Here is a 21,230-nt window from a genome sequence, read left to right on the forward strand (position 1 = left end):
AATAAATCTTTGTTCGTGTTCGGCTCATTAACTTAGCGAACGAGCTGAACACGAACTTCTTAACAAGCCGAACACAATTATTCACGAATAATAAACTATTTTGACAGCCTTAATAATTACCCCCTTTGATATTGTACTCTTTTCCAAATAAATTAAGAAGTTTTGGAAATTCATAAGATATTCCTAACGAAATTTTCTGTTCTTTTGATCATCGTAACCCATGCGGCCAGCAGTCAAAACTGTCATTTTCTGTATCCTTAAAACCATTTCCTTTGCGGAAAATTTCCTTTTAATGTGCATTTATTAGGTTACATAATAGCCCCACCGCCGTTCATTTTCCGAAATAACATCAGCACGTGCGTAATGGCGTGCTCCCGACGCCCGCATGTGCGCTGGACGGCTCTTCCTTGCTCTCGCACGCTGCTCGTATTCATCATCCCTTCAGTTCTCCCCACCTCGTCGACGGTTTCAAATCCCCGCTCCTTCAAGTTATTTGCCCGCCAGTCATCACGAGGAGAATAAACCTAGCTCTAGGGTTTAGTTCAGTTGACCCCCAAATAGCTTTGGATTTGACTGGATTCGGATTCTAGTATCTGCACTTTTCTGTATTAAGCTTTCCAGACGCGCGCGCACACACTCACAGTTCTTATGGAGGCTATCCGGAAGCAGGCAAGCAAGCTGAGGGAGCAAGTGGCGAAGCAGCAGCAGGTACTTTGATTTTATCAGTGATTCCATAATGGTATAACTATTCCTAGCAGTTGGATTGTTATTATTATTATTTTTTTTGTTGCTAAATTTGATCAAAAGGATGCTGTGCTTAACTGAAGTAGGATAGATCACAACTTCAAATGTTGCTGTTTAGATTATTATAACACATATATCATACGTATTTACATATCTAACACCTAAACATTACTTTTTTATATTTATACCACTCAAAATTTTTCATATGAAATAAAAAATAATACCATTTTAACCTCTAAAAAGTGAAATATACCTTTTCATTGATGGGTAAGGTGGCATGTATATCAAAACTGAAGTTTAGGTGTTAGATATGTAAAAACATAGGAATTGAGTGGTATGCATATAAATCTTCCATTCCTTAAATGGTAAGGGGCTGTCTGGCAGAGGAATTAGACAGGTTTTAACCTGGATTTATGCTAAGTTTTGCCACAAGGTCAGTTTGAACAAATAAAACTAAAGCCTCAAATTTGATAAATTTGAATTTCATGAATTTCGGCCGTAAATCCCATATTCACTAATTTTTTTTTGTTCGGTGGATTTAATAAATAAAGTTATCAGACAACTCCTAAAGTTCAGGTAGGAGTGGAGCGAAGCGGAAGGAGGAGAAAGTTGGGAGTTTTGTTGGTCTTTGTATGCCTCGATCCCCTCGTCACCTTCCCACCTAATTCTAATCACTACTCTATCGCGAGGGTTCGATCAACCAAGAGAGGGGTAGGGACAAAGGCAAGGGTTCTGAAAGAAAGAGAAAGGACCGGGAGGGGGAATGTTGCAGGCAAGGGTTTCGACGAGAGAGGAAAGGAGTAGATAGATTTGTGATATCAATTTAATTTTACTAAGTTAATTTTATTAATTTAATTGGTTAATAAGTGATAACTATTTAATATATTATCAAATTAATTATAAATAGATAAATTATAAATAATTATTTAATAGTTAATTAATAAAGATAAAGTATCTATTAAATTTTTATTTATGGAATAAAGTTATAAGTGATTATTAATTAATATAAATAATTACTACTTAATATTAATATATAAATTTTAAACTATGGCTTAATAAATAGTTAGTTTAATAAAATTTTTATTAGTAATTAATTAATTTAGTGAATAATTAATTATTAATTTGCATTATTAGAAATAAAGTTTAAATAAAATTTAAATAAATTTAATTATTACTTTTTTTCAAAGTAATAAAATAACTTAAGTTTAATTATAATTTTTTATTCTAAAACATAAAAGATTTATAAATCGTGGTAGATGTTGTCAATCAGTTTTGCAAGATTTAATTGGATTTACTAAATCTTTTACCAAATATTTTTTGGGATTTTACTCTTCCAAGCTTTACTAAATCTGAAATTACAGGATTTACTAAATTCTACTAGCTTAAATTGCATATGTTATCAGACAACTCCTAAAGTTCTAAGGATTTAAAAAATAGTGAGTATTTGTTCTTACATATGTTACCAATCGCCGATTGTTTTATTTATATTAAAGAATAGGTTTAATTGTGATGTATGTAATTTATATTTTTCTCCTTTTGGATTCACTTTTGATTTTAAGCTAGTGCTCATTCAAGCGTAGAGCTGGTGCTTTAGCTTTTGCAAAATGACAGGGAGAGGAGAAGATTATAAATAAAAAATCCATAATAAATAATAATTATTAAGTTTGTTGTTGAAATATGGCTCGAGATGTTATCAAAGCTACTTGATTCTTTTAACTATAAAATAGCATGAAACCTGCTCAATTTAAGCTTGGTAAGATATTTTATTGTGAAATGCTTGTCCATTACTCATTTCTTGAAGTATTTAAATAGAGAATCTATCTTTTTGTTTAGGGTTTTTGAAATTGGAAAATTATCTATTATGCATAATTTTTGTGTACAAATTACAAAACATGGATTAATTAAAGCAGATTAAACCGACCATTAATTTCAATTAAAAAAATTAATTAAAAAATTGAATGTGATTGGGTGGATTTATCGACATGAGCTCGATTGGAATGTGGGCTTCATCCGAACAGTTCACTATCAAAAGATCAATAATCTCTTAGAAAATATCTGTCGGTTGAGTTATTTCATTGGCAAAGGTCATAGCTATACACAAGGAGATCATTGAAAAAATGAGGATTAATAATGTAACATACAACAAACTATGTAAGTGGTTTGGATGAAATCACCTCCGTCCACTACTCATATGTAGTAGAAAAAAATTATAATTCCTTCCACAATTATCCCTTCCCCTTTTCAAAGAGCCTGCCAATCATGGATTGCTTGTTTTGAGCGACCTAAAGTGGGAACCAATTAAGAACAAGCTAAGAAGAGATCTACCAAAACACTGCATGACATGAATTGGGAGATAGTCGAGGTTGGTTGTTTTGCTTGATCTAGCTTATTTTGATCGGTGACGTCAATGATAAGTGGATTATTTTGATTGAGTATGATAATAAGCCACCACTATCCCCTTTTTACGTCTCAACTAGAATGACATATGTGCCTCAATGAGCACTCAATCTCCTCATTTGTGTTTTAGTGGATGGTGGATGCTTGGCTTCTGCGAGGTTGGGAAAGTTTGATTTGACTATGTTGATGAAGAGGGAAGTTATGAGAGGGCAGTATTGGAGGCTGCACTGAAGGTAGAAGAGGCTATTGCAAATGTTGAGGCTTCAACAAAGGTGAATGTTGTGAAGAAGTTAGAGGCTACATCAAAGATGGATGCCACAAGAGTTGATTGTTGTGTGGAGAAGAAGCATGCAGGTTAGGAGGCCATAATCATGAAGGATAAGGTGTTGTGTGCACGCAAGAGGAAGAGATCACCAAGGAAGCATGAAGGTTACCCAAGCTTGATAGGCCTAAAATTTGCCTTTGTTGACGACGATAGAGGATGTTGCACGTAAAGTATAAAGTAATTGCTATCACTCACTAGGGAAATGATAAGGTAACACCCTATTTATATTGTTAGCAAGGGGCATTTAGGAGGCTCGACCTTATTTGCCTTCAGTTTATCCAATGTATTGTCATTTTCGTTGCATGTTTGAGAAAAGAATTCAAGAAATGGGTTCAAAGATGACTTAATATGAGGTTGGCTGGAGTGTCATGCAACTTTGAACTAACACATTTAGTCATTTGGGCACATGCTTCGAGGCCATTATTAAGAGCTGCAAGGAATTGTCAAGACCTCAAAGTGATAACAAGATTTCAAGAAATATTTTCATGGGGCTAAGTCCGACTCCATCTCCAATGGAAACTCTTTACTAGATTGTTTATGGTACATTGAAGATCATTAGGCCATTGCCAAGTGACTTGACAGGTTAGCAGTTGGCCAAGAAGCTTATATTTCTATGTGTGGTCTCCACCGTCATTTCCTACTTTGATGAGCCAGTAACACAAGATTTGACTCATTCAGACATAAGGGAGATGCCTTTTGAGTCCTAACAACTTGAGGGAATGGTTGAGTTTGAGGGTTGGGACCAAGTTTTGTACCGAACCATGTAGTTGTATTCAAGGTTTGAGCTGTTAGAGAAATAATTTTATCTAGCCAATGCCAATTAGCTTTGGTTGCTTGCCTAAACCATGAATAGGTGGTCAAATTAGGGCTCCACGAAATAGCTCGGCACCATAATAGGAAAAAAGCTTATCACCTCTTATTTGACTTTTTTCATATTTCTAAAGATTAAATTCAAAACTTCAAGATTCTAATTTGAACATCTATTCTTTCCCAATTCACAAACTGTAATGCACTACTCTTCTAGAGAGAAAGGCGCTTTTGCATTATTTTAAACCGAATGGACATTAGACTGAGAGGGGCTATTTGTTTGGATGAATGATCTCTATTATCAACTCTCTTTCTAAAGAGAAAAAGCCCTTTAGGGCTGGTCTACTGCTTGAAAAAAATAACACTCTTTTTTTTAAAGTTCAAATCTTTGAAATATGTAATACACGATATCATGCTAAATATTCATTAGAATTTCATACAAAAAGATCATTATTAGAAATTAGATGGAAGTGTGACGTGTTTATCTATTTTATTGACGTCTTTCATGGAAATCTCATATTTTGAAAATAATATTTGTGATTCAAATTTGTGATTTGTGCCTAAATTCTTTTATTTCTTAGTTTCTCTTGATTTATTAGATTTTCTAATAGATGGAATGAATTTATTAATTGATTTAAAAATTATCAATATTTCTTTATGGAAATATCATATGTAATTTCATACCAATGTGGAAGGAATTTTTTTCTATCTTTTTAAGTGCTTAATAGATCACATATAAAGATTAAGATCTTTCATATCTCTCTTCTTTATATGATATATCCTTTTAGTCGAGTAATGAAAAGCTTTCTTCTTCTGTTTTAAAGGTGAACTGATATGTAAAACCTAACCTTTTCTTAATTAGAAATAAATAATCACAATCATATAAGTTTTTAGCATCATTCTTCAAGTCTCGCCTTATGACTGCGCTTCTTTAGTAGGTTAGGTAAGCCAACATATAATGCCCACTTTAGGGTTGTTTTAAACTCTGTTTGTTCTGCTCCAACAATTCTTTTGATTGGCTTTCCATTTCCTCCTTTTTTTGGACCACCTCGTGTTTTCAACTTTGGGCTACTTTCTAATTCATTTTATCATTGTTTTGACCATCCCTTTTTCTATTGAATTCCCATTCTTTGAACCTATATCTTATAATTCTAAGTAGGAAAACTTTTTTTCATTGCCTCATGGGCTGCACTTCACAGTTTGTTACAAGTAAAAGTGTAGTGTTTTTTGTTTTCTCCAATTTTGGAAGCATTATCAACATTGGGTTTTGAGGGGGAAGAAGATGACGTGGGTGAGATGGATTGTGGTGGAGTAAAAAATGTTCTTTATTAGAATCTATTTTAAAGTATGCATGGCTGGTAAGGAAGTTTGACGAAGAAGTCAAAGTTGCCAAAGACTATGAACTTAATGTGCATTATATCCCCTTGCCGAAAGGGATCATCATCTGAGAAGCATTGATAAAGCAAAGCCTACTACTATCAAGGCAAGCTCTGCTAAGAAGCAATGACCCAGTCGTCTTAGAGATCTGGATAGGGCTTGACCCCCATAGAAATCCTAATGTATCAAGTAAGGCATGAAATAAATCCATCAAATTGAATTTCTTTCTTATTTACAGGGATGAGAAATAAAAATACTGTAAGAGTTCATTTTTTTTTGTCACGTGAAGCAAATTTATGTTATCATTATTATACTTTTCTTACTCAGTTTTTGCTTCTTTCTGTAAGTCTTTTCATGTTTTTCACATGCAATTTGTTGCTTTTGGCAATAAAATAAGGTCAAGAATATGAGTGCATTATGTGGTCAAAACCAAAAAAATGATTGAATTGAATGCATTTTTTGGGTCATTTGGTTTGCTAAAAAAGGAATGCAGTGTTAAAGGAATGCATTATAATTAAAGTATAATATATTGAAATATTTTGGAGCTGTTTAATTGAGTGAAAAATAAACTTTACAGTTTGCATTTTTAATGTTTGGTTTAAAGAAAAATGAAATCAACGTAAAATAGAGTCAGGGATGGTGGTGACTGTTGGTAGGCAGGAAGGCAAGGGGCGTCATTTGATGGTTTATAGTGGTAGAGGTGGCATGAGGCTGTTGGCGTGGTGGCTAGTGAGTGCTTAAGGGCAGACGATGGGCGATGGATGACAGAGGGTTGAGGCAGGTGGCGACAACTTGCGGGTGAAAACAGGTTAGTAGGGGCAATGACTAAAGAATGCGGGTTGGCCGACAACGGTAGCTACAGGTCGCTATGACAAGGTTAGTTTTGCTGTGTATTTAGAAATTTCTCAAATTTTACAAATTTTGAATACATCAGTTTTGAATTGCAAAATGAATTCTAAATTTGTCAAAATTTTACATTGCATTTCATTTTCATCCATTCGAACACTAGAATTTTGAAAACCCCTACATTTTAATTTTTTCACACCTCAAATTCATTCTAACCAAATAGCCCCATGGTTGATTCAGTTTTGTTTTAAAATAAAAATTTGCATTTTTTTCTTAAGTTTTTTAATATTTGATTTTCAATTTTTGGTTTGGTTTTGATGTTTATTAAATTAAATAAACCAAAAAATTAAATAATATTAGAGTTGAAAAGTTAAATTCACTTAAACTTGGTCTTTTCTTTATCAACACTGTGTAGTATTCCACCATTTTTTTTATCTTGTGGCTAATTAGAGAGAGAGATAGTGAGAAGAGAAAAAAGATATTTAATATTTTAGAGTTTAAAGCAGAATCATTTTAATAATTTTAGGTCTAATACTAAATTTTGGTTTGCTCAAAATTGAACTTTTTATAAATCGGCTTTTTTTTTGGATCATTTTTAGCACAAGTTTATACTACATTTTTTGAATTTCAAATTTTGATTTTATTTGGTTTGACCGATCCATAAACCTGTCTATCTATATAGATCCATTGCACACCCCAAGCCTAATAAATCCCACAAATGGATTAAGCATAGTTCCTCTTTTGTTATGAAATTAGTGTGAGTGCTGATCATTTCTTCAATAATCAATCTTTATCTCATCTTTCCTTTTTCAGTTGTGCAATGAAGTTGCTTATGCTAAAAACTAATGCTAAATTCTAGTAAGTTGTTAGTGATTTTAATCATCACAATGAAGTTCTATGTCTCTTCTTTCTTTCTTAAAAAAATTAAGTGAACATAGGTTAGCCGGATAAATATCAAATTAGCTGTAATTTTCAAAGTAGGGGAGAAAGCCAATGGGAAACTGAAAGACAAAGAAAGAGCCTTGCTTCTACAATGATAACTATTCCAAACTCTTTTGGATGAGATTATTTAAGGTAATATTACTTGCATTCCTTTAAAGTTGTCATCCCTAGGTTGACATCCATGACAAGTTGAAAATAATATTGCTCTATGGCTCCCAGGGGGTCGCTCGTTTTACCTGCTAGCTCACGCCCCTTGCACTGTAGCAAAGGTCGCGGCTCCCTTGCTTTTGCCGTGTGCGAAACAAACTGGGAGGGGGATCACGAGAGAGAGGAGAAGGGATTCAGAAGGAGAAAATCGAAGCTCAGGACACCGTTTTCGATCTAATGAAGAGAATAAAAGCCGTGTGGTGGTGTGGAATAGTGATGGTACGGGAGATTTAAGAGAGGATTAGGATAATTAAAGATTAATTAAGTTAATAAAACTTAAAACTTCTCGATTCTATATCACTCAATCCGTTCATTGTTCATGCATGATGTTTTATATGAAAATGATCAATTTTTCACCTAGAATTTAATAAAATTATTTCGGTTGAATTCTAGGAGTTGTAAAATTTTGGTTAGTTTTCAAATTTATTAAACTTTATATGGTTCTTTGAAATTTGGGTGCTATAATAACCTTGCGCCATGAGGCGAGCTTTGTGCCTTGTCACAGTCCCATTCGAATTATATTTAGTGCAGTACGTCCATCTGCATCCATGAATTGGTTGGTCTACTAGTGGTGGAACAGGAACCAAGTGCCTTGAGCCTGGAGAGCAAAGAATTCTTCATTCATGGTCGACCCTCTGACCGCCTGTGAGCATGCTTTGTTGCGTGGATATATGATGGAGGATTATGAGGGTGCTTGAGTTAATGGAGGAGATTTAGTTTGGTAACTTGTTTCGGGTGATTTATCTTGCTTCGGGTAACCATGTGGTGAGGTTGAATGATCTCAGGTGGATGGAGGGTTGGAATGGTGGGAGATTGGTTTGGTGGTGTCAATTTGAGAAGGGATGCCTGTTTCAGGTGGAGCTAGGAATTGCTGTAGTTTGGAGTAACCTAAAGAAAAGGATTTCTTGTAGGAGATGGTTGCTGCTGAGAAGTAGGTAAATGGGAGAATTATTTGTAAGGGAGACATATTCATGAAAGGTGATGTGGCGGGAAATGAAGAGATTCTCAGTGGTGGGTTGATAGCACTTGAAACCCTTATGATCAGCTGAGTATCCAAGAAATACACATGATTGAGAGTGAGGTGCGAGTTTATGTGTTGTATAAGGTCTTAGCTATGGATAGCACCTACATCCAAACTCTTTGAGGTTGGACTATGCAGGTTGATGATTGTAGAGAAGTTCGTAGGGGGATCTGTGTTTGGTGGTTTTAAATGCTTTCTATTGATGAAATAGGCTGTTGCAAGGACGTTGCCGACCTAATGAGTAGATGGGAGAGAGGCATCGTGCAGAAGGGTGCGTGCGGTTTTGATGAGATGTCTATATTTGCATTCTGCAATCCTATTTTGTTCGGGGGTGTTGGAGCATGATAATTCATGAAAAATGCCATTGTGGTTTAGGAATTTTTTGGACTATGATACCTTTGTATTCTCCCCCACCATCTGATTTGGAGTATACGTATAGCGGTTTTAAATTGATTATGGAGCATTTTAATGAATTGAATACATATGTGAGTAGTTTCAACTTAGCTTATCATATGAAACACCCAACAAAAGTGTGAAAATTATCGACAAAAAGCAAATAATATTTATTGCCTTCAGTAGATGAGATTGGGCATATACCCCATACACCAAAATGTATTAAATTCAAAGGAGCATATATTTATAAAGTAGGAAACATAAAAGGTTGTCTGTGACTTCTATTGCAACTGCAATTATTAAATGTAGGAGTATGTATTTCTATGCCTATGTTTGGTTGACGCTTGGAGACGAGCTTAAGAACATCTGAATGAGGATGCCACATACATTTCTGCCAGAGGGTGGGCTTCTTTGTGGAGCTAGCAAGAGCATGAACGGGAGGTGTGATGGTAATTATATATAAGCCTTCAGAACTGGTTCCCTGGAGTAAAGATAGCTTCGTCTTGGGATCAAATATGGTAAAGCCATTCAGGTCAAAAAGAATAACAACCTTGTTGTCATGACTCAATTTATGGATTGGTAATTGATTGTGTGAGAGAGATGGAACATACCAAATTTGAGGTAGGAGAAGCTTACAGTGGGGCGTCGGGATGATGCCATCACCCATATGTGCTACTAGAACAATTTTACCGGTGCCCACCGTGAATTGTTCGATACCAGTTGTCGGTATAGCAAGATGTAGGTGATTGAGATACGAGGTAAGATGCACTTTAGCGCCCGAGTCCAAGACCCGCATAGAGGTCGTGGCTTGCAAATATTTTTTGATTGGTATGTACTCAAGATTCGATTGATGCCAACATGTCGTTGCAGAGTGACCAAATGTATTACAGATTTGCCAAGTAACTGAGACTGTTTGGTATGCTTCGAGCCCGCTCGAATGAGGATGATTCTGAGCTCGGCTCCTATGCTGAGCAGTGGAGATAGAGTGATCATGAGTTGTTGTGAGAGCAAGTTGGGGGTCAGAGGAGTGGTCGAGTTTTTGATTGTCACTTACAATGTTGATCTCCTCACTACATAGAGGAGAGTAGGAGTCGTCCAGGTCCATGGGGTGCAGTACGAATTGCCATCTTGAAGCCTTGGTAGGTTGCAGGAAGCCCGTTGAGTGTGTAGAGAATGATATCCTTGCTGTCTAATTTTCCACCAACAACCATGATGTTATCGACTAGAGCCTTAGGGATGGACAAGTATCGTGTCATCGTTTGATTGTTTATTGAGAGGGTATGAATTTCATTTTTTAGTTGGATGAGTCTCAAGCGATTCTTTGGTTGAAGTTTTTTGGCAATGGTGTGCCAGATCTCGAGGGTGGTAAAGAGATGCAACACACAGGGAAGGATCGGTGTAGAGATTAATGAGTAGTGTGCTGCTGTTAGGTTTTGGTCTATTAAGATCCTTGAGGCATTATGCAAACCTGCAGATCTGTGATGCTCTCAGACAATTGAGGAGGACAAGGTGTGTTGTCGTCCAAGAACCTTAGGTAGTACCCATTTGCGGTGAACATCTTGAGAACTTATGCCTTCCATATAGGGCAGTTCTCAGCGTATAGTGGGACTTTGGGTGAGGTGTTTGGTGTTTCTCATTTAGAATTTGAGGGATGGAGGGATGGAGACATAGGTGTTCATCTCCATTGCTGATGGATTGAGATTTTTCTGAAGTCTGGGAAGTATACATTACATGAGGATCGGAGCTGCGTTGATCTGAGCAGGTCTTGATTCGCTGGTATCAATTGGCGAGAAGCAAGAAGAAATGATTGAATAGTCTTGAGCTCAAGGCTCTGATTCCATGAGAACCTATGAGGGTGGATTGAAGCAGGAAGAGGAAGATGCGCAGGAGGAGGCAAGGGAAAATACCAGATGCGAGTTTCTTATTTTATTATGCCTTTCAGAGACAATCAAGTTCTCAACATATGAGTAGTTGAAGCTTCTAGAGATAGGAAATTACATTGCTTGCTCTTATACTATACCACAAGAGTAATATAGGATATTCTATGCCACATAAATTATTACTACAGAAGGAGGTGGAGTAGCAGTGTTTGGTCTAGGCATTGGAAGAAATGGCCCTTCAAGAAGAGCATATAGGTCAAGTAGCTTTCTTGCGATGTTGCTCAAGTGAATATGAGAGCTCTCTTGCAGGCATAGGCTTCTAGGAAGCTGAAAGAGGAGCTTGTTCACCTTTGAGAGAATCTTGAAATCGGAGACTGCAAAAGAGGCCCAACAAAAGGATTTATTTGAAGAAGCCTTTTGCAGAATGATTGCCAAAGAATAACCAATCATTCATTGCATCGTCCTCCCCCAAGAAAATCATCATAGTGGTGGTAGCTACATTGTATGAGGAATCTGACATGTTTTAAGGGAGCATGGTCTCTACTTGGGTTGGATTTCATCACCTTTTTAGCAAAGATAGGAACCTCCTTCCCTGGGAGGTGTTAGTGGCTTTTTTCTATGAGGCTTTCTTATTTTAAGGGTCACTTAAGAGATGCTCGATTATTGCATTTGTAGGACTTATTTCAACTATTTCGGTATTTTTATGCATAAAGTTGCATGTATACATATTTTTCCGTTTTCTTTTCTCTTTAACGATTGAATTTTTTATCTGAACATATCGTTTGATCTATGGCATTTGCACATGGGCATCAACCCCTATGGGCGTTGTGATTTTTCTTGTGGTTGAATCGGCAGAAAATTTTCACAGTTCAGTATGGAATCAATGTTGTTAGTTGTCTGGACTTGGACTGATTGCAGTGAGCTTTGAACCAATTTGTAGAATAGAAAATTGTTTCCAAGTTCAGACAACTAAACTATTTTCTATTCTACCAAATGGACAAATTATGAACTAATTTTTAGAATAGCAATTGCTTTTCCTCATCATTTTTTTTTATTGCAATGAGTTTGAATTGATTTTACTTTATCATTTCTTTTAGGGTACTCTTAGCCTTAAAACTGGTTTTTAGGTTGAACTGCTGCTTATTTGAAGTTGTTCTTGTAGTTAACCAATGATTATCTTTTGACATTGTTATTTTAATCACTTTGTAATGATGAAGAATGTTTTTCTACTCAAAATATTTTCTGATTTGGCATTTCAATAATATTGCAACAGTTGATTGACATGACCCTTCTCAAAGTATTGGACTTTTTTTCTTTTAACTAAGCCCCAAGACTTTGAAAATCTTTTTGTTTTCTCGTTTGAAACTTCACTAACACTTTTTCTTGGACCTTGGAGCTCTCCTTCTTGAAATGCATTTTGAACACTTCCCTTAATTTATAATGGCAACAACTTTAAATAATAGTTATGAGCCTTTCAATTGTTTTGAGTTCTCCCAGGCTTCTTTTATCTTTTGAATACAATTAATATTCTTAAAAGCTTGTGTGGGACCAAATATTTAAAATTTCATCCTTCGAGTTGCAAATAAAGGTGAAATCGCCAACACTTTTCCATGATAGTGAATTATGATTTCTCGAGACCAATTTAAACTTGGCCTCTGATTAATCGTTTGTAAGGAAATTATATATATTGTTAACTTTGGAGTCATTCTTGTTCAAATCATCTAGAATTTGTTTGCTGAGTATAATCTTGTTGGTAATCTATATGAGAGAGAGGAAAAGCCTCTAAAGCATGGCTTCTTTAGGTATGTGTTTCTATAAAAGCCTTCAAAGTTGAACTTATTGTTTATTCTATTCAGTTATGCATGCATGATTTACTCATGTTGCTGCACTAAGTCATAAGTGACAATTATGTGGAATTTATAAGAAATTAGCGGAACTGAATCCATTCTAGGCAAGCAAAGAGTAACTTGTTAACTCTGTAAAATGTTGGTGGACAAGTGTCTGTGGATGTTGTTGCTTCTCTGAATGAAAGTTTATCCTAGAAAAAGGCATCTTTGGGCATGTAGACTGCACTTATCGAACAAACTTGTTGTGCCTTGGTGTTTCAATCGAAAGCAAGTTGACTTGAAGAGGAGATTTAAATTTTGCGTGAAGAAAATGCTTAATGGGAGAAATCATGTAAGGCCTTTGAATCTGCAAATGAAAATATTCACTTTCATTTGAATGTTGATGTCCTGATTATATTTATGAAGTTTAGGGAATATTTGGAGATATTCTTCTCAACATATGAACATGAAATACAATTCTACTTGGAAAAACTTGTGATTCTAAATACCTTGAGCCTAGCATTATGAACTCTATAAATTTTTTTATTCTTGTGATAGACACCAAGTCCTCTGAAGCTGATTTTAGTGAAGGCAATGAGAGTAGTAGCGCATATTGAAATTGACTATAGAATTGTTTTTTGATATTTTTTTCCTTTTCCAAGAAACAATCGTTTTAAGCAAAAAATTGTAAAATTTTTTTTCTTGACAATGCTATTTTCCTTGCTTTGAATGGTTTTAATTTTGTTATTAACTATTCATCGATCTAATGAATCGAGTATATATTCTCTAGAGATTAAGTCTTAGAGCACTCCTTTGATTAGAAAGTATTTGAGTATCTCCAATTTAGTTCCTCGACTTTGTGAAAATCCAAAATAATCCTTTATATAAAACTTATGATATGAAATTGATCCCAATCAAGTAGCTCAACTATACAAAATTGGTTGAAATGTACTTTTGAAAGGATCATTTTGGATCAATATTGTATAATTGAGGGCCTAAATTGAAGAAATGTGATTTTTTAAGATTAAATTGACCACATACAAATAATCTGGAGTCTATTTCGAAGTTTAACCTTATTCTCAAAGCCTTTAAGTTTAAATGACTTAACTTAATAAACTATCGTGTCAAGAATGGTTAAGTATGTTATATTTTGCATAATAAAATTTGTGCTGAAAATATATCTTAAAATGATTTTTTCAGCATCTCTCGATTATTGTCTTATATGTATCTGGACAATTCATTTGGAATAGGTCTCATCTTCTGTTTGAAATATTTGTATTCAAGTGGCAAACCATCTAGACTCACCACTTAGATTTTTCTGCTTTTTATCTCAATGCAGATCTTGTCGTGAAATGGAAAGTTTGAGTTTTACTTTTTTGAGAGATGAGTTTTCTTCATGTATCCGATGAATTTGTTATGAGGAATAAGCTATCCGAGTTTATTTTTTACGAGGACGAGTTTCTCAATCTTATTCGCCATATTTATTTCAAAGCTTTGTTGAGGTTAATGAGTTTGTTATGACCTCATCTCTTTGAAATAGTTAATAGATATATAGTTTTCTACAACAAATCACAAGAAGATAATTATTGTACTTGTTATTCATTTAAATTTCAAACTTTTTTTTGACGTCGGGCTTCTGAACCAGCCAGTTAAGCCGGCTAGTAAGGAGACTGGCTGTAGCAAGTCCGGGAAGGCCGGTCCAGAGTCGGGATCGAGCCGCGAATTGGAGGGGCAGCAATGCCACCAACCCTTCCTATATCTTTTCTTCTATCATTTTTTTGGAATTAGCGTTACATTATCTTTGATTGTTGTTTTCAGGTTCTGTGTAGAGTCTCCTCTTCCCTTGCTAGGGCCGTATCCGACGACGAGTAGTGCTTTGATTGTATCTCTCTCTGAGGTGGTGTTGTATTTTCTTCTATCTTCCTCCCTACCACGTCTCCCTCACCCTCTTTAGCCGCCGACCATCTCTTCTCATCCTTATTGTCCCTGCCACCCTCCTTTCCCTATAGTAGGCTTGCTGTCCCGCCCAACCAATCGCCCACCAGCACTCTGCCACTCCTCCTGTCTCCCTCCAACCCTCTAACAGCTGGCCGCACCCTTCTTAGCCGGCTGTCCACCTGTAAAGGCCCCAACCTGCATCCAACTGCCCCATACCGGCTGCTATCCTTGCGGTCTAGCTCATCCCACCATCACCCAACACCCCACCACTTCTTTCCCTGCAGCTTTCCTCACCATCTCACTACTCGAGCCCTCAAACCGCCCACTAAATCCCTTCCCAACCTATCATACAGCCAGCAGCCCTTTCCCTTACATCTTCGCCGACGCCACTACTGCCCTCGGATCTTCTCTTTCGGCCCTAGCCAGGGTGTTGTGTTTTATTCCCGTTTTGGGTCGTGTTTGTAACTCTAATTCATTTGATTAATAATGTTTACTTCCGTTCCGCTGTTTGAACTAGTTCTGGAATCACTTTTACAAAGAATTTACAAGAATAAATTTCAAGAAACACTTATTTTTCAAGGATATACTATCTTTAAGTCATTTCTGTTCTATTTTATTGGCATTGTGAAGCTTAATTTTAGAGTTGATGGGCTTATGGACAACTTGTTATTTTATAATGTATGGTCTTTCTTAAATTGAACCTAATATGGTAAGAATTGATTGTCAGTATTTGCATCCGGTTCTTTAAGAAAAGATTTTCAGCATAAAAAAAGTTTTCTCAAACATTTGAGTCATAATATTTTTCAACTCTTCTTATGCATTACTTGAGGTCTTTGAAAATAATAGCTTTTTGTGAAACCAACAATCGGATCTGCTTACTTACGCATGCATTACTTAAGGTCTCATGCATTACTTATGCATTACATATTGTTTTTCTTTTACTAATGGACGGTCTTTAAGTTTTTGTGATGAAGATTGCTGAGAGAATTTAGGGGGTTGTATAATTCATTTTTCTAGGTAAGTGCATTCACAATATGGGACACCATTCTGATAGTTTCATTTAATGATCTTTTATTTAGAAAAATCGTGATGATGAACCATACTACTATATCCGCTTTTGACTCTTTTGCTCACAGTCTACTAAATTCTTTGCAAGTACTAAAGAAATGAAATAGAACTACCACCAAGATCTCAACTTTGTTGAATTTATGTTTGGTTTGGCAGGCAGTCCTTAAACAATTTAGTGGGCGTTTTGGGCATGATTCAGCCCTCCATGATGAAGCTGAACTTAAATGCCTCCAGAATCTTCTAGTGCTATATAGTTCGACTAAAGCAGCAAAGGTAAAATGGCTATTTTTTATGCTTTTAACTGCTAAAAATGTGTTTAGGCCTGCACTAAGTTGACTGCTTATTTTATCTTTACTTCATTTGATCTTATTAGCATTTGCAACGAGATATTGCACGAGGAGTTGAAGCTCTAATTTCTGTTAGTTACAAGCAAATCGAAATTTGTAAGCAGATTTTAATCGCAGTCAAGTTATTTACAAATCTAAACTAATTCAATTTCCTATGTCTTCTGTAAATTTCTCCACAGTAAGAAAGCTAGCTCAAGATTGTTGCAAATATGGAGATGAATATCATCAAGCTTCTGGGTATGCTCTTGCCAGGGCTTGTAGTGATTTTGGCAATTCTCACAATTTAATGGAGTCAGAGCGGGAGAATCTGCTGGGGGTTCTTGGTGAACAGGTAATCTGGCTTATCAATAACGTTAGATAAATACTTTCGGCTAAGCGAAACACATTTTACAGACTTGGAGTTTCTTGAAATTATGACCATAGGTATAAAGTATGATGTCATTCTTGGGCCTGGAACGAAATACTGAAATGTTATGCCGGCTAAATATTTTTTGATAAATGCTTTTCTGCTCTTCCGAGATTTAGAAGCTGCTGTGCAGAGTTTGAATTTCTTATACAATTTTCTAGATGTCTCCTAATCCGATCTTTAAGACCCTTTCTCCTGCTCAATAGGTTTATGAACCTTTACGTGCAATGGTTATGGGTGCTCCATTAGAGGATGCTCGTCACTTAACTTATCGTTACAAGAAGATCAGTCAGGATGTTGAGGGTCAGGTATGATTTATTTGTCATAAATCCATTCATTTGATGCTACATGGCATGTATGGTAATTAATTGTGCCAGTTAGACTGCTGAAGTTCTAAAGCGGCAACTGAGGTCAAAGGAAGTTGCTTCTAGCGCAGAAAGTGCTGCTAAGCTTCGGAATGCAGAAATGAAGTTATCTGAGCTTAGAAGAGCTTTGTCAGCACTGGGAAGAGAAGCAACAGATGCTATGCAATCAGTTGAAGCTCAGCAACAAGAAGTGACTTTTCAGCGGCTTCTTGCAATGGTATTGCTTCTTTGCTGTAGAATGTCAAAGATCAGAGCAATTATTACATTGCTTTCTGCTTTATTTCTTTTCTTAAGGCATATACTTATTAGCCCATACGATGGTCTTGAGAAGGAAAATTGCTCGAGATGGAATCTGAGAAAGTGATTTCCCTTTTCCATAGGTTGCCAAGTTTTAATAAACATTATAGATCTAAGTCGATGAGAAATGTTCTTGCAGCTTGATATTACCATATTCAACATTGTCAACAAAATTCATGCGCTAGTTGATAAATTCTAAAAAAATTACCAAACTGTGTTGTATAAAAAATGAGAATTAACCAAAATGTATAGTGCATTAAATTAAAATTCAACAGCATTTAATAGGTTCATTCATAGGTAAACTGTAATTTCAGCAATTTCTATTTATAATAAAGAAAATATGTAAATCTGCAACTCCTTAAATATGAAGTTTGCACTCATTTTGCATATATTGTCCTCCATTTGTATGGCAAATGACAAAAGAATCTAAAGCAAATTGCTAGATAATGTTGAGGTGTTACTGGAGGATTATTGTGCTTTACCAAAAGTGCTACTGATATGCTATTAGACATTTCTGCCACACATTGTTCCGTACCAAGCGTAAGCTTCTGTGGCACCAAGGTCAAAATTTGTCCGGCTTCATATAGGTTTAATCTCCTGGATATCCTCCAGCATCCTTTAGTGTCACGCAATGCGCAAAATAAAATATTGAAGATATGCAAACGCTCTTTATCACTGCTCAGCCTAGTGGTAGTAACTATTATCAAGCTAGTCTAGCAGTTAACTGTATAAACCTTCTGTATAAAATAGGTTTGGAGAGGAATAATTCCATGATTTCATTATTCACATGCAAGGTAGATATATATAGGAAAAACAATCCCCCCTTATCTACAAACTTACCAAATATATCTAACATAAATTAAGAAACAAAATAATTCTAAAAATAAAAACAAAATAACATAGAATAGGAAGGGAATAAACTAATCAAAGGTTTTGAATATTGTCTCAATCAAATCTTCTAGGATTTGGAAGTGGTTGGCCAACCCACATAGAGAGAGAGCAGGATCTTCTCAGTTTTCTACACTCCCCCTCAAACTGGGTCGTAGATATTGTAGAGACCAAAGTTGGTATTGAATTCTGAAAGGGTACTTAAAGGAAGAGCCTTTGGTGAAGACATTAGCAACTTGTTGGTGTGTTAGGATGTAGCTTAGTTGTATTATTCTCCCAAGGACTTTTTTAGGGATGAAATCTCTATCAACTTAATTATGCTTGGTTCTGTCATGATATACATGATTCTTGACAATACTGATAACCACTTTGCTGTCACAAAATATATATATAGGTCTATTGGAGGTACATCCCAATTACCTTAACAATTTTTTAATCTAGATTCCTTCATAGATTTCAAAGGCAAGTTGAAATATTTATTTGTATCATCAGTTTTGAGGATATACATTTTACATTGGAATTGAATTTAAATCATATCATGAAAAGTTTGGAAAATTTAGGTTTTTTTCAGATTTCTCCTTCCTTAGGAATACTCAAGTGGTTGTGATTTTAGTGTGATTATCAATAAATGAAACAAACATTTGGCTACACTTGAGGTTTTCTGCTTTGAAAGTTCCAAATATTATTGTAGTTCAAGACAAAATAGTGTGAGAGTTTGTATCGGGTCATAGGACAACTATTTCTAATTTTTTTGGCAAGCGCAATGATAAAAAATTAATTTTTATTGATAAATAAATGAGTATGCAACTTAGAAACATAATTGAAGTTAGGATGACCTAGGCGACAATGCTATAGCAATACCTGATTTTTTACAGACATGGACTCGACAGACACAAAAATTTGATGCAAATATGGAGGTGTGATTATTTGTGTATTTAGAGAGATTTTTTTTTATTGGATATAAGTTTTGATGTATTTTAGCATTGCCGATCACCTTCCCTGACTCCATCACCTGAATTCACAAAAGTTTGCAAGACATGGTGATACATTTCATATTATGAGTAAGGTTACTGATTGAAATCAAATTGAAGCCAACCGTGGAACATATAAAACAGGGAAAAAAGTAATATTCTAAGAGAGCTCCACATTTCCTTCCCAACAATGTTAAGTGTGGTCCGTCTACAAGTCGTGTCGATTTAGATGTAGAAGCCCCTTGATATTTGACTAGAGATTGATGTCTCTGGTCATATGATCATAAGCTCTTGAATCTAAAATCCATATTTGAAATCTCACATTATCGGTAAGATGGGAGAATTATATTATATTGGTCTGTCACGAGTTGGTGTGATGCTCTGAATTACCTCCAAAGAGTTTTTTTAGTACTACAAGCTGCTGCTTGGTGAATGATTCAACTGACCTTTTGGATTTAGTAATAGTATTAGCCTTTTTCTCTTGATTTTTCCTTCTTTGTTTAGGTTTTCGGTCTGCAAGGTTTCCATGAAGTTTCCAATATTTGTCCTTCATATGCGCAATCTTTTTGCAATAGTTACATGTGGGGTGATTCCTTTTATGCTTTTAGTCATGGAAGGATTTATGAGTGTACAGGGTCGGGCTTTCAGTACTCCGTGAACGCCCATTTTAGTCAACATCAGCTTATTTATGTTCTCTTCTCTCCTGACTTTAGTAAAGGCTTCACGAGTTGAGTAAAGGGGCTTTGTTCTTATGATATTTCCTCTCATCTTATCCAATTCTTATGTTAGTCCTACTAGGAATTTGATGGTTCTCTTCTTCTCAATAATGATTTAAACGTCATGTGAACATTTTCACACATGTTTTATACATATCCAGTTGTAATTAAAACTGTCTAGGTTTTGAAATTTTGGGTGGCATTTAGCTCTCTGTGATGTCCCATTTCAGTTTCCAGGAGAAGAAGATTCAAAGAACCGAGTAAGAGACTGTGAAGGGTTGGGAAACCGAATAGATAGGGAGAGGAAACCAAACATAAGGGAGATGAAGCGAGAAGTCGAGAAATTTTAATGAACGGTCGGGAAGCCAAGGAGGTGAACTCGCTTATAAAATATTGAAGTTGACTTGTATCGGGTAGCATAAGAAGAAAGGAAGTGGGAGGAAGGGAAACTATATGTGCTCGACTGTACTCTAGTTGACCATTGTAGAGGAGAAGAGGAAGAAAGGAGAATAGCGGCATTGACAGCGTCACTGTCAAGCACAGGAGGCGGTGGCGACGGTGTAAAACAGAGGAGATGGCGTCAATTACTAGTTGCCAAATGGGAAGGAGTCACGACTATGTGAAAGAGTAGTGCGATTTGGATCCAGCTTGCAGAGAGGAAGAAGGGAGAATAAGAGATGAGTTCGTGCGGTAGGGAGAACTAAAGCCAGAGAAGCTCTCGTGCGTAGATAACCGGGAATTGCGTTGCTCGACTGAAAGGGCTCGACCGTCAGTAAGGTTATAAGGTGACTTTTAAAAGTTCTAATTAAAATATTATATTTTGAATATGTATATATACATATATATATATATATATATATATACATGATTAGATAAAGATAAATAATGGAACTTATATAAATTTAATGGCCAATTAAAATGATAACTAATTAAAATTTAATACTATGAATACCTATGTTAGGCTTCTAATTTTAGAATAATTGACGTCTAGATAAACTAATTAACAAATTAATCTACATCGAGGTGAGTACTTACATTCATTTGCTATAGTAATATTTTGTTTCTTTTCGACCAAATGCATTTATTGTTATTGTTATAGTACTACATACTCATGATTTAGGGTTCTATTAAATTTTTTTTATCTTGTAAGAATGACTTGTGTGCTCAGTTTTGTTTAAATTATCATAGATATTGAATCTTATGCAAGAATATTTATTCTATGCAAATAAAAATGAAATATTTATTAGTAAAAATTGATATTTTTATTGTATGCTTGTATATGCATGATTAACTATTATGGAATCACCCCTTTATGGCACATATATGGAAAATGATTTTGATATTGAAGTATCTTAATTGATAGAAATTTTTAGAGGTGACGCTTGTACAAATATAGAATGATATATATATATATATATATATATATATATATATTGCATAAAGGAGTTGCGAGTGTCTCCATACATGTT

General features: G+C 35.4%; 1 protein-coding gene across 2 annotated transcripts in view; it reads left to right on the plus strand.

Annotated features, from left to right (window-relative positions):
* The first annotated feature begins 300 nt into the window (after positions 1 to 300).
* Positions 301 to 21,230, plus strand: part of LOC110037170 (SH3 domain-containing protein 2-like) — a 41,560-nt gene continuing 20,630 nt past the window's right edge. Inside the window, exons 1-6 of one of the 2 annotated variants that reach the window (XM_020741752.1) lie at positions 301 to 708; positions 15,928 to 16,044; positions 16,145 to 16,214; positions 16,298 to 16,449; positions 16,731 to 16,832; positions 16,906 to 17,106. In XM_020741752.1, the coding sequence (XP_020597411.1) occupies positions 649 to 708; positions 15,928 to 16,044; positions 16,145 to 16,214; positions 16,298 to 16,449; positions 16,731 to 16,832; positions 16,906 to 17,106 (702 nt within the window). In that variant the 5' untranslated portion in view covers positions 301 to 648. The remainder of the gene's footprint in view (positions 709 to 15,927; positions 16,045 to 16,144; positions 16,215 to 16,297; positions 16,450 to 16,730; positions 16,833 to 16,905; positions 17,107 to 21,230) is intronic. The other variant, XM_020741751.1, reaches the window with a different exon arrangement.

The sequence above is a fragment of the Phalaenopsis equestris genome, unplaced genomic scaffold (genome assembly GCF_001263595.1).
Source record: "Phalaenopsis equestris unplaced genomic scaffold, ASM126359v1 Scaffold216291, whole genome shotgun sequence".
NCBI lineage: Eukaryota > Viridiplantae > Streptophyta > Magnoliopsida > Asparagales > Orchidaceae > Phalaenopsis > Phalaenopsis equestris.